The sequence below is a fragment of the Oxyura jamaicensis genome, chromosome 2, assembly GCF_011077185.1.
Source record: "Oxyura jamaicensis isolate SHBP4307 breed ruddy duck chromosome 2, BPBGC_Ojam_1.0, whole genome shotgun sequence".
Classification (NCBI taxonomy): Eukaryota; Metazoa; Chordata; class Aves; order Anseriformes; family Anatidae; genus Oxyura; species Oxyura jamaicensis.
Genome location: NC_048894.1, coordinates 26,985,192 through 26,998,816, shown reverse-complemented (window position 1 = coordinate 26,998,816; position 13,625 = coordinate 26,985,192). Strand labels below are relative to the sequence as shown.

The 13,625-nt window shown below is 37.2% G+C and overlaps 1 protein-coding gene across 4 annotated transcripts in view; it reads right to left on the bottom strand.

Annotated features, from left to right (window-relative positions):
- The window catches only part of UMAD1 (UBAP1-MVB12-associated (UMA) domain containing 1), an 85,054-nt gene that overhangs the window by 66,297 nt on the left and 5,132 nt on the right, over positions 1-13,625 (bottom strand). Inside the window, exons 1-2 of one of the 4 annotated variants that reach the window (XM_035317107.1) lie at positions 10,302-10,418; positions 7,878-7,990 (exon numbers count right to left, since the gene is read on the bottom strand). In XM_035317107.1, the coding sequence (XP_035172998.1) occupies positions 7,878-7,959 (82 nt within the window). In that variant the 5' untranslated portion in view covers positions 7,960-7,990; positions 10,302-10,418. Of the gene's footprint in view, positions 1-7,877; positions 7,991-9,253; positions 9,380-10,220; positions 10,242-10,301; positions 10,419-13,625 lie in introns of those variants that run through there. The other 3 variants (XM_035317106.1, XM_035317105.1, XM_035317104.1) reach the window with 3 other exon arrangements.

The following is a 13,625-nucleotide window of genomic DNA, read 5'->3' as shown; positions in this document are numbered from 1 at the left end:
CCAAGCCTGATTTTCCTATATATCTTGAACAATTTTCTTTGCATCATAAAACAAAGAAGTTTCTACTGCTAGAATAGACTTAATGACCAGCATAAGTTGGGAAATAAAGTTTACAGCCAGCATTTGAAAATCCCTGCTTCCACACTGCGTTTTGCTATCCCTACAATAAAGCAGCCAGGATTTTCCTTTCTTACATTCCAACCACACATTGCTTTAAGAACGCTATACAGACCACCGTCACCCGACTAAGGCGCTACATACTTAGTATCGTCATACTGTGTATGGGAGTAAAATTGTCAGGGTCCAGGTGTCAGAAGCGAACAGAACACTATGAATAAGGGTTAAAGAACACGAGGACAACTATGTAAATACATCGTTGCAGGACTGTCAAGTCCAAGGAATGCCCAGATCTTTCCTGAGGATAAGTGGGGAGGGAGTAAAAGGGGCTGGGGGAAGGGGATTTTCTTAAGCATATTCTGCTTCCATCACTATTTTCAAGTTTTAAAATCAGGAGGAACAAACCTCTCAGGAGCACTTTGGAGACCTGCACACTTAGAAAGTGACTATTATATATCAAGTCAGAAGGCAGTTAATATGAAAAACAGGAACACAATTCCAACCAATATTTTCTTAGAGGGCTGGCAGCAAACTGTCAGATGCATGTGTGACCTCAAAACAACCTTTTGCCAGATGCCTCTTTAACCTCTTACAATTACATCAATTTCTAAAAAGACTGGTACATTTTACCATTTTCCTCCTTTGGTTATGCAAATTAAGAATATGTGCTTAAAAGACCGATTAAAAATGTTTGTTTCTGTGCACTTTCATCTATCTTAAAGCCTCAAAATAATTACCTCTAATACACCAGCAAATATTTAAACTTATTTCCCCCCCCCCCCAAGGAATAAAACTGCTATGAAAGTTAAACAAGAAGTATTTATCTTCCTTTCTCCCTCCTTTAGTCAAATTCAAAACAAGGTAACTTTAAGACAGCTGTGAATTAAGGGGCCAAGATAGCATTTACCCTAACCACCAAAGAAAAAAACAATATGTTAATGCCTTTTTACCATTTTAAAGCATTTTTATCATTAAAAGTATGTTCTGTATCTTTAATTGCAATCAATAGACATAAATACAATGATTCACATAATTCATACTCAAAAGTTGTCTGTATGCTAACATATAAAGAAAGGCATTTTTGCAAATTTAAATTTAAAAAATCAAATGCATATCATAATTGTCTTTACAGTGGCTCAAGCCTTAGAAAGCAAAGAGAAATGAAATGAAAAGTAGGTCATGTATACTAAAGTGCTAAACATTCTAACATCTGATCTGTGACTGAGAAAACTATTTTAAAATCTAGAAGTACACAAGTAAATGAACAATTGAACAGTCTTTTGTCAACAGAAAAATCCACTTTGATGAGGCATTAAAAAAAGATTTTCTGCACTGTACAGTGTCTAGGAAAAATATTTCCTTTAAGAAATATACCTACTTATACAGCAAAACAATGAATTTCAGTTGTTCTGTAACCCAGTTCCTTTAATCTGCATAAGAGATGCTGACTGAGTTCACTCAACCAAATCACTACTGGCTTTCAGAATACAATCAACACATGCTTTTCAACAGTATTAATATAGCATGAAGCTTGTGCTCCTAATTATTCATGTTTTTGCATTCTGTTTTTCCCCCTGCTGTAAAATATGCAAATTTACTTCTTTGTGTTATTTAGGTCCCACATGGGCCTCAACAGATCTGCTTGGAAGGAATTACAAGCCAACATCTAGATACATGCTGTCAACATTTCAAGCTTCATTATTTTTATTAGTTTGGAATGCCATTATAAATTTGATATTAGGTTTTTAAAAGCTTTTTATAAATCTGATGAAAACCTACAGTCTAATAAAACGGTGTACTGATAATTACTACTACTCGACTTTGTGTGCACGCGCACGGGCGTATGAGCAAGATAGAGAAAAGCACTACAACTACTGAATACAAGAGAAATCACCATCTAGCGGTACTATGGAAAAATGCAGTTTGTTTTTGTGAAAAAATCAGTACCCAAGAGGATTAGTTTGACTTCATTACTGAATGAAGGGTAGCCATTACCTCCTTATGCAGCTAAAGGTCAGTAACAGGAGAGGACTGTTTCTTCTCTTTCTGATTTCTTCCCCCTCCCTTTTCAGTCAACTTTAACTGAAAAATTCAATGCCCAGATGAGCTACTATTTTTAAGTATAGAATCCAAAAATCAGCACTTCAAGAAACAGGTCACTTAATACAGCAACTTCTTGGAGTGCACAAAAGCAATCACTTACCTTGGTGTAAGTTAACACCTATAAAGTATTATTTAGACTTAAAAAAAAAAATAGATTTCCCTAAAATCTTAGATTATTGTAAAGTTAGTATTAAATATTTTAAACCTAAACAAGAAAATGAAATGGGAGCTTGTTTCTTTGGAAAACCACAACATTGGAAAGAGATACACAAACACTCATATAAAAACTTAACATAGGCCCGTTGATGCAGGAAGTAAAAAGCCAGTGAGCCACTGCTTTTTTCCGACTGGTACGAAGCTTTGTGCATTTCTTAAACGTAATAGTATATTTTAAAACATTGCAGCATCCCAGCCTTCCTTACTAGCACCACTAAAAGCTCTTCAAATATTAATGAAAAAAAACAGTGTAAAGATTCACAGGAATCTACTACGTTATTACCAACTCATAGAAAACAAACAGCAGCAGCAACACCAAGATCTTACAAATCTTTCTTGATGTATTTCATCTCTGACATATATATACACAAGGGAGAAGCCAAAAAACTATTTGAATTGTACTAATAAAATAGTATGTAGGTAGTCCTTTTATTTGGAAGGATCAGTATATTTCTCTTTTATAACATATTCACTCTTTAAAATTTTTAAACTGCAGATTTCTCTCGGAAGTAAAAATTTAAGATCTTCAAAACATACGCAGAGATCTATTTTACTAAGATCAACATGTAAACAATACGGATTTTATTTTAAGACGTAGATGCATGTTGAGTGACAATGTGTGCGTCTCTTAATTCAAATATGCAATTTAACCAGTTCTTCATTACACAATAAAGAGTACTCATAAGAATATCTGTATGCAGAATAAATTAATGGAAACACAGAAATGATGAGAGGAACAATATATGCAATATTACTCTACAGAAAAACAGAGGTTTTCTGTTTTCCAAAACTGAAGACTGACTGATGTCTATCATTTTACTATTTTGTATCTCTGGTACAGAAGTCTATGGTTAACACAGGAAAACATTCAGGTGGCTATAAAGCACACCTTTCACAGTGTCATAGCTGAATGACGATGCTTCTGCCTACAGATAATGATAAGTCCATATAAAGGAGTTGTTATACTGAATTAACTCAGTAATATACGTTCTGTATACATCAGAGGAAGGTTCAAGTACTTCACTGCAGATAAAACCAAAGTTTGATTGCTTTGCAGAGACTGGCTTCAGATAGGAAGCCATAACTGACCATCAAAATTTGGACATAAGAATATTTGCTATCATAATTTGTCAAACTAGTTACAAGTCCGACCACACTTGTTTTGTTGAACTCGTCTTCAGACACAAGCACTGAAACTGAAGGTACACAGTGATTAATTCAGTGCACCCGGATTCACTTCAGTATCAGAAGTCCTTCTCCTTAGTGGGAAAAGATTTCAAAACACTTTTTATTTCTGGTCTATGATTATTTGTATTCTCTTTAGAAGAAAAGTAACAGGCAAAAATCACATTTACTCCGGTAATAATAAACAATAAATAGGTATAAATCCAAAAGTTGTTCACTATTTCTACATGGCCTCCAAGAATCTAGGAGAACACAGTAGGGAAAAGGGAGGCTTACAGAACAGACATGTCTTCTTAAAACTTCTACTGACCCTTCTCACCATGATCATAGCTTCTCTGTGACCGTGACAGTAATTCCACTCCATTGAGAATCCCATGCCTTGCCATTTTTTCCTTGGGCACTTACTCTTGAATCTTTGAAAAATTTTATAACTGAATAGTTTAATCTCAGAAAAAGACCTCTAGGTGACAGTCAGGTGTAAGTCAGTAATAATAGTCCCTGAAAGTTAGATACTTTTACAAATCAGGCTTATCAGTATCAGCAACTGAACTATTTCTCCAAGCCATTTACTCCATTCCAATTTGCCAAATAAAAAGTCCCCTGAAACAAACCAAATTATTAAATCCATGAAACAGAATGGTCTATAAAACACAAGTAAAAATAGATAAAACAGACTTGAAGTTGGGCATGGTCAAAGAGCTCTTCCAAATACTAGGAAGTCAACTCTGTCCAGCCCCAAGCACACCCATCAGGCTCTGCAGCCTCTTCCCCTCCAGGGGTTTGGCTGTCCATGCCCAAGGATGGCACAAATGTAGAACGAGAGCACATGGACCAGGATTTTTCCCAAAACTAAGAGCTGCTCTGCTCTCCTTGCTCAGGCAGCAAGGGTCCGTGCCCCTCCTTGGTGAGGTCTCTGCCCGTGCCTGCCTGTCCTTTTGGCACCTTCGCTGGCTGCAGGCTCACCTGCCTTGTGGAGCAGCTGCCCTCACTGCTCCTGCACACTGGCTTATTTCTAATTTTGCTGCAAGAGTAATCAAGAGGCTGCACATCAGCATCTTAAAATAAACCTGAAGACAAAACAAACAATTAGCAGTAGTTTTTCGGTAGGTATTTCAGTTGTCTTCAAACTAACAAAAAAACTCACCACACATCACAGCAGAACCATCACAGTGATGTGTATGTTTGCAGAGTTTCTGACCATCTTGCCAAAAAACACAGAAACAGCACTGCTGCCTCAATTTTTCAATTCCTGATCTTTGACGGATATTAGGAGTACCAATCACATGCATCTTTGATGTCTGATGGGAGATTTTCAGCCATGTGTCAAACCAATGCACTAGTACTAATATGTCATCTTCTACATGGCTAGCAATAGTAAGAATGGATGATAGACTGGAATTTGTGTAATAAAAGCCCCCCCAAAAAAAATCCTTACAAAACAGCTGCTCTTCAAGAACCCTAAGCTAACTCAAAACAAACAATAGCATTCAGAACATTAACTTGAAAAGCAATTGTGATGATCAGACAAACCCTTGAAACGTTTTTCATATCTCTATGTTTGATTCACGCTTCAAAACCAATTGCACGTGCTGTGCGTATTTCATATTTTTCAGAATAATAGCTGTGCTTGTTACAAGACAAGCATCACTTTTTCAGATTCACAAAAGATGAGATGACCAGTATCTGGAAAATGAGCAAACTGGTAATTAGGCATAAAAATGCTTCAGTTTCTGTTGTTAAAATCACATTTTATATTTATTTTGTAGAGTGAATTGATAATTTTTTACTTAGCTCCTCTGCAGACAATGATTTCTCCCTAAAATTAAGATACAGAATTTCTTTGAGCTACTATGCTGCCAAGTTGATTTTTGTTGCTTCTGATGTTTTTATGAGTGTTTTTCTGATGTATTTATGACTAGAAGAATTTAATTCAGATATTGAAATTCCAAATGTATAAATATTCTACAAGTATATTTTAAAAATATTGAAATACATATCAGCACTTGGAGGAGTAATGCAAAAAATAGCAAAAAAAATCCTCAAGATTTCACAAGGGATAGCTCTGGTCGTACTTTCTCAATAAAGTATCAAACCTCTTTCCCCTGCTTTCAAAAATCAGATGATACAGAAAGAGAGAAAATAATTACATATTGTTAATTTCATCTACACTGAATTGGGATGCCAAGTACTCTCATTACATTATTATATAGACTTATTTTATACTTGTAAAGGACACGTCATTTGATTATTTCTGATAAGTCTCTTTGAGACCCCCAGTAAGATTCCTTAATGCCCTTATTAGTGGTGCATGGTACGAACAGCCTTGCAAGGAATTTGTGACAGACAAGATTCTCCTTATTACAAGGGTGGAAATCAGGAGAAAGCATCCCCTGAAGATGTATTTTTCTCTTTTTTTTCTCCATGAAAAAGAAGCAAAGAACTTCCTCTGTCCACAGAGTATTAGTGAACGAGGCTTTTTGTTCTCATATGCTTTGAATGAAAGACTGGATTTAGGAACCAACCTAAAACATATGAAACTTAATTCTTACCCCCCCTTGACACTGTTCACTGCCTAAAGCACTATTCACATTAACAACCTGGAGGTACAGTTTTAAAGATGGCTGTCCTATAACTACTGCTAAGATTAGGGGAAGACCTTTTAGTTCTAGAACACATCTAAATTTTAAAAATTTTCAATACCTCCCATCTGAGCAATAAAAAACAAACTAGCAGAATAGCTAAGGTTTTTGGACTGCCACTATTCGTAGACAAAGAAAACTTCTAGGTATCTACTTACATGTACTTAATCCTGCAACTGCCTCTACACAGCAAGACAACATGCTCAACTGGTGAGACTGACAGTAATTCTTTTGCCAAGTAGAAGTTAGGATGAATAGACAGTCTACTTCATCACAGTCCGCAAAATTAATTGCTGTCCAAACAAAAAAATTGTAAATAGAAATAACAGAAAATTAAAAGCATAATTGATAATTCTTCAATATTTAAATAGTCACTGAGGGCATTTCAGGAAAAAGGAATTAAGCTAAATCAAATATAGAACTGGGACCAGCAGTTGCAGCACGTAAGCAATCTTTGGGTGCAGAGCTCTCTGCCTATAACACAACTTGAAGCTCTAAATAGCCTCCAAATTTTGTGGGATGATGGTGTATCCCCTTCCACCTTTCCACAATGCAAGTGCTGGAGGAATTTGATGTAGCCATCAAAATCAGGGTGAGTAGATGAGTACAGATGAAAAAAGTCCAATGGAAGACAACTGTTCAACATGACAACACAGAGCCACATGTGAAAACAGATCTCTTTTAACAATTGGTAGATAGTTGGGGATATTTGTTTTAATGGAGAACTATTACAAAGAATGTAAGTAAGCTCTCCTAAGAATGAGTGCCAGTAGTCTCTCGTATTATTAGATTTTGATAATCCAGGGGCTCTCTTGATTTCAGAATGCTCAAGCAACATTTGCATAGGTAAACATGGCAAGATTCCTGATAAGAAATCAGTAAATTAAAGCAGCAGAAACTGAGTATTAATGATGATAGTTTTACAAGGAGGAAAACACAATTTTTCAAAAGAGGAAAAAATGGAAAGGATCAGTTACAGCTTGGCAACAATAAATTCTGTATCCCCTGCATGCTTGAGCTATCCTACAGGACTGTGAAAGAGTGTACCTAAAGCTGCAGATTTGGCCAGTTCACAGGTGAACACACTTGAGATTAAATTTTGAATAACATAAAGACTTTGATGAAAATTAAGCTATTTAGGGTTTTAAAACTAATCAAGGGTCATGTTCTAAATTAGAACAGCTAGTCATCTTGCCTTCTAATATAAAAACACGTTGGGGATAACGCTAAAAGGAGAGAAACTAAACAAGAAAGTCAGCTGCAACAAAATATTATCAACTCTAACCATAAAGGTATAAGTATCAACTTTGAGGTTTCTTGCTCTGTAAGGAAATAAAGTCTCCTTGTTTATAATATGAAAGGAGAACACAAAATTGCATTTTCAATTATCTTGAATAAGAGTTTGCACCTATTCAGAAAACAACATGAAGAAACAAAGTTTCAGCTATTTAGTCTGTATAATGAGGGCAGGCATTCAAACTCCTTCAGGAACAGTAACAATTCTGAGTGATTTTTGTCACGGCTTCTTTTAACTCTTTTTATTTGATCTAAGCATCTCAAAGACCTCTTTACATTTTGAAGATAACATGAATCATTTCATACAGAAGCATCACTTACCCACAATAACAAATCCATCTGCTTCTCTCTCTGGCACTGCAATCTTCTTTGAATCTTGACTTTTTCGGAAGAAGCCGAACATAGCCTCTTTTTTTCTTCTTCTAAGTTGTTATCTAAAATGAAGACAATACATGTTAAGTAAATACAAGATAGCAGAATTTACCATAAGAAGTTCACACCACTCTGAATGCAAAATATTACAGCTAAATCTCTGTTAATAGAGTTGAAGTATCAGGCATTTGCGCATCAGACAGAGTACCTTGTTGATGTAGCAATCGCCATCAGTAAGCAAAAAGAATAAATTACAAAAGGCTCTTCTATGAAGTTATGGAGTAGAACTATAAAAAAACGCCTCAATCTTTCTAAAGGAGAGTGAAAGAAATAAACTAGCATGAGCTTTTACCAAGCACTTTTCTGTGTTCTTCTGCTACTTCAAACTGTTGTTACACAAACTAACCATAGTTAGTTCTCGAGTTCTTAAACTTGGAAGCCCAAATCACAATCCTATAGGAAACGCAGCTCCATAATGCAGCAGTATGAAAGCAAATGAATGAAGCATATTACAGTAGATACTCAGTCTTATGTGTCTGTGCATCAGTTATAAAGACAAAAAACAAGAACAAAATACACAATATTTACAAATATCCATTTTCATTTTTCGAGTTTGTAATCTTACAGACAGCTGAACACTTTGGTGTATTTGATCAAGTTAACACTAATTCCCTTAAAAGAAGCTGCAACATGATCGAGCAGTTTTTTGCAACAGTAATTCACTCAATAATTCATAATCTTCCAAACTGGTTAGGAAGTGTGACTTCCCATCAGCTACAAATAACATGAATGGGATGGAAGTGTTAACTGGAAAAGATTATGCTCAGCACCTCTTTTCTCTCAGGAGTGGAAGACAATATTGAAGCAACATTAATAGCTTAAAAAAGACAAATCCATCTGAAAAACCTTATAAGCATTAGCCACAAGATGGCCAAACGGGCCAGCTTTTACCAAATTAAGTCCTATGCATCCTGCAATACATTTGGATAAATCAAGAAACGTTGTTCTAAGCAAATTCTCTAATTATTCTGTACTTTAAGATGCAGACTCGAGGAAGTTTCATTCCTTTAAATAACAAAGTTGTAAGAAAAATTTCCCAAGCAAGCCACACTCTTCTGAAAACCAAACAACAGAAGCCACAAAGCATGTATGTACATGTTCAGCTCACTGAGAGGACTACTAATGTGCCACCACCTACTTTCTGTGCTCTATATGAAGTGCACACCATGCAGTGCAGCAACTGTAACTCTCCACCGCCTCCTCCAGCAACAGCAGCTCACTTCTACAGAGCTGAGATGATGGAAAAAAAGGAAAGCAGCACTCACCAGCAGCCACTACTTGAACATTCTTAGCCCTCCTCCAGGTCCCTGGCAGAGAAGTTCCCCCAGGGCTGCCACAGGACCCTGGACATCGCTGCCCTGTGCAGCAGCCTGCACACGGTCTGGCTCAAAGAGCTGGGTGTCAAACAGCCACCAGGGTTTAAAGAAAGGTACAGAAAGCCTTTCTCTACTGAAATATCAGTATCAAATAGGGAAATTGAATAATGTAATTTTGAGTCCGAAGCAGAGTTTGCGTACAATCCCAATTTACTTCCCTGACACACATTTCAAGGTGAAGGGACTGACAAACTGACAGCAACGCATGCACCCTAGCATACACATCCATGAAAATCACAGAGTCAAACCTAAAGAAAAGAGGCATACTAATCATAATATTGTTCTGCACTAAATTTTACAAAGAAGAATTATTATGAGTGAGCCACAGAAGACCACAATGTAGTGTTTGTAACTAAACATAAAAAAACAAACCCCTGGATTAATTATTTGCCCAAACTCCTCACTTCCCACCCAAGTATTCACAATACCATAAGCAAGACTTGTTGTGCCCTGGCCAGTGACCTGCAGCACTTCACTTGACAATCAGCACCGACTATTCACCGCGTACAAACCGCCTTGCACCCTGCCGTTACAAGCTATCAAATACTTGCACGCGGCACATCACAGAAAGCCCTCTCTGAAGCATAAGCGTTGGCTTTCAGAACAGTGTATAAATAGCACCTTGCAAAAATCAGCAGAGATTCAAGCCGTGGGCTGATACCCACGGATGAAATAGAGTATGCCAGAGGCTGGCCAGCTACTGCTTGCTATGCTGACGCAGTGGAATTTCTATCAATCAAACAAACTACACCGATGTACGCGAGCACGCGCCGAGCCAGCCAGTCTCAGGTATGCAGTAAGACCAAAAATAAATGTTAATTATCCACACTTTATTCTTTTACTCATGTTTTCTTACCTTGGCACGTGAAATACTGATATTTCCCGTCCCATGGAGATTGCATAGCGCAAACTCCTAATTGCCTCATTTATTCCTTACCTTCCCCCCACGCCTGGGCTCAACACATGGCGCCAGCAGCATATTCCTTTTTTAGCCCTTAGGGAAAAAGTCTTCTGCTGCTACCAATTAGGGTTGTCAGTCCCACAGTTCAAGTGGTAAAAACCTGTGCTGCAATGCTCCAGAGTCAGGTTTCTGCTCCAATGATGTATGAAGGAGAGGCAGTTGTGGAACAGTTTAAAATGCAATTTTACCTTCTTCCTAAGCACGCAACAAGAAGGAAAATCAACTTGGCGTGTAAAATCTTACAGGTAGCTTTGGCAAAGATTCAGACTCCAGCCAGTCACTTATGGTGCCAGAGCTGCAGCTGCTTGTCACTTTTTTTTCTCCTGGAGATGTGCGTTACTGTACAGTTTGCAGCTCTGTCGGGCACCATTCTCCCTCCTCTCTTTCTTGCACACAGAAAAGCATCTTACCTCATCTATACCTAACATCTGCACAATAAAGTTGTATAGGAAACCATGAATGCCATCTTTTCTCTTGCATAATCTTCAGTGATTTAAAAAAAAAAAAAAACAAAAAAAAACACTGCAGGCTTTACAATGCAGAGTAGATTAGCAATCAGTATAACTTGATCTAGCCAAATTAACATTACAAGCACTTTCACATACTCATTTTTTTTCTTTTTGTTGACAAAAGACAAGCCTTTTAGAAAAATGGGATACTGAGAAAAAGGTGAAATTCATCAAATCTACGTAAGGCTTAATCTTTACTTTGTAGCTTTCAGTTTCTGAAGTAGCTTCTTTAACTAAATTGCACTCCCAGCAGTATTTCTCAAGAAGAAAAAACACATCTTTTTGTTTGAAACAGAAAAAGAAACTAAGTATCCCATAAACTCAGGCCTCAAATACTTACTCTGATAAAACCACTGGGCCAGCAGCGAGAAATACGCTGTATTTAGGGATTGTGAATGTTGGGAGGGTGGTAAGGAATCTGCATACTAAAACAGACTACCACACTTTGTGAGGCCATTTCCTTCTCTGGGTGTTCACCACTTCAAAACTTGCAGATCATGCAGGTCTGCGTAACTGACGTGGAGGCAGGAACTCACCAACTATTATTTTCAGTATCGTTCCTGAACACAATTAACTTTAAACTAAATAAGAGACAAAAGAAGGGGGGGCAGGGGCACAGAAACAAAAAGTAGAGCTGTATCAAGTGTATTATATAGGTAAAGTCCTAGATGGGCGATACATTTGTGATATTTGCTCTTTTTAAGAATTTTATCAGCTGTGGTACTTTTAAAGCAAACAAATCTCTCCAGAAATGTGAAATACAAACACTAAGTTTCTTGAATTACATGTTAAAAAAAGAACAAAGAAACACAGAGTTGAATGGAAACACTCGTGCTCTGGAAGATACGAGCACAATTTAAGCACTTACAGAATCAGGCTGAGTTTTACTACTTGTAGATAAGTTGAGGTTTCATTTAACTAAAGCTGAAAACAACTGATTTCTGCACACATTTCATTTCAGAGTAAAAACTAAATTTGAAGTTTGCAAATCTGGACGCATGGTCACATAAAGCAGAGAGAGAAGTATTAAAGGAGTTTTGGTTGATGGTGGTGGGTTTATTCGTGTTGTATTTTTTTTTTTAATGATGCAGTCAGCACAAAATCACAGAAAATATATCCACCAGTCAGAGACAGCACCATGTTTCTGCAGTAACGTCTCCCATATAGCTCAGCACTTTCCACTTCCAGATGGGTTTAATTGTATTTCTGTAAGAGACCTGAAATTGAATTCACTGCCTAAAGATAAAAATCTCCCTTGGCAGGAATATGCAATTCCCGTCTCCTCATGTTTCCCCCTCACCAAAAAGTGAGCATAATTTTTTCCTTTCTCCGATCTCAATTGTTAAGAATAATGCTTTTGGCACTGCTTCAGTCATTAACAAGTAATAAACTGCAAACCATAGCAATTCTGTGAGGCTGCAAGAAATATTTTGTCTGTACGTGAGGCTCTGAGAACATACATGGGATTGGGAGAAGATGAGTTACAGAGCTGCACAAAGGGGTTAATTTATTCCTGGTGCACTTTGCCAGTGTCCTTTGACAAGAGATATGGGTGACCTTTGAGCCAAACCAATATGTTACATCCCAATACCATTTTTTGTATACAACAAGGACCCTAGCATTTTTGGCATTACTTTTCAGCTTTTTCCTGCACATTCACAAGTGGCAGAAGAAAAAAGGTGATTCAATATTAAAAAAAAAAAAAAAAAAAAAAAGGCAAAGATGCAGACTAAGATAAAGAGAGGATGCTTGGGAATTCAGCAAAGCAGAATCGCAGTGGCACTGCTGCTAAATAAATGATGAAATGAGGTCAGAAAAGATGCAAAACTGACCTTAAAGAAACAGACTAATTTCACAGGCAGCTGTTTAAGCTACATAGCCTATGGAAAGAGAAAAGAAAGAGGCAATTCCCTCTTCCATACAAACACCCAGTGTTATTCATCAATAAATTAACAGCAAGACTGTACAGTTTATAGCACTGTACAGCCCGCTTATGACATGAAACCGACCAATTTAGTCGAGAACACGCATGTCAAAGAGATTTTTCTGTGACACCAAGAGATGAGCTTAAAAGCTTTTAACCTGGTATAAGTTACCATTTGAATAAATAATTAAACAGATCATTTATTTATCTGGCATTAACATCATATTCCTGTAGCTTATGCTTCTTCAAAGTATAAGAAAGGAAAGTAAGTGCCAAGAGATGCACAAATACAATATATATATATATATACACACACATTTAACAGAACACTAAAACATTTTCTTAAATTAAAATATATTTATTTTTATAGTTTTTTTATATTGAATAAAAAAACAAGAACCCAAATTACCCAACACCAACACAACCCAAATTACCACCATATAACAACACTCTGAGATGCTGAGTCATATAAAGCAACCACAATTAAGTCATACAATAAAAGCACAGGTGGCAAAAGTACAGCCAGGAATGAAATAACGGCACTGAAATCGATGTCAACATTCAAAATGCTCAAGCTACAGGATATTAGAAGAGTAAGCCAGGCATTTGCCAGATGCAAGAGCCAACTGGCTGAAAGCCTACTTCTTTCCCTACAAGCAGTTCTCGTTTGGGTGCAAACTTTCGATGGCAACTAAGCGTGACAGACACGTATTTGTGACAATTTTCACGGCTTGGTTTTCCTGACGGCTAGCCCCTTTTCCCTGACGGCTAGCCCTTCAAACGTGGCAGGCGCGAAGAGCCCTAGCAGGGGCACTGCAGCAGACTGAAGCATCTCGTGCCAACTGCGACATTTACGAGCCCTGGCGC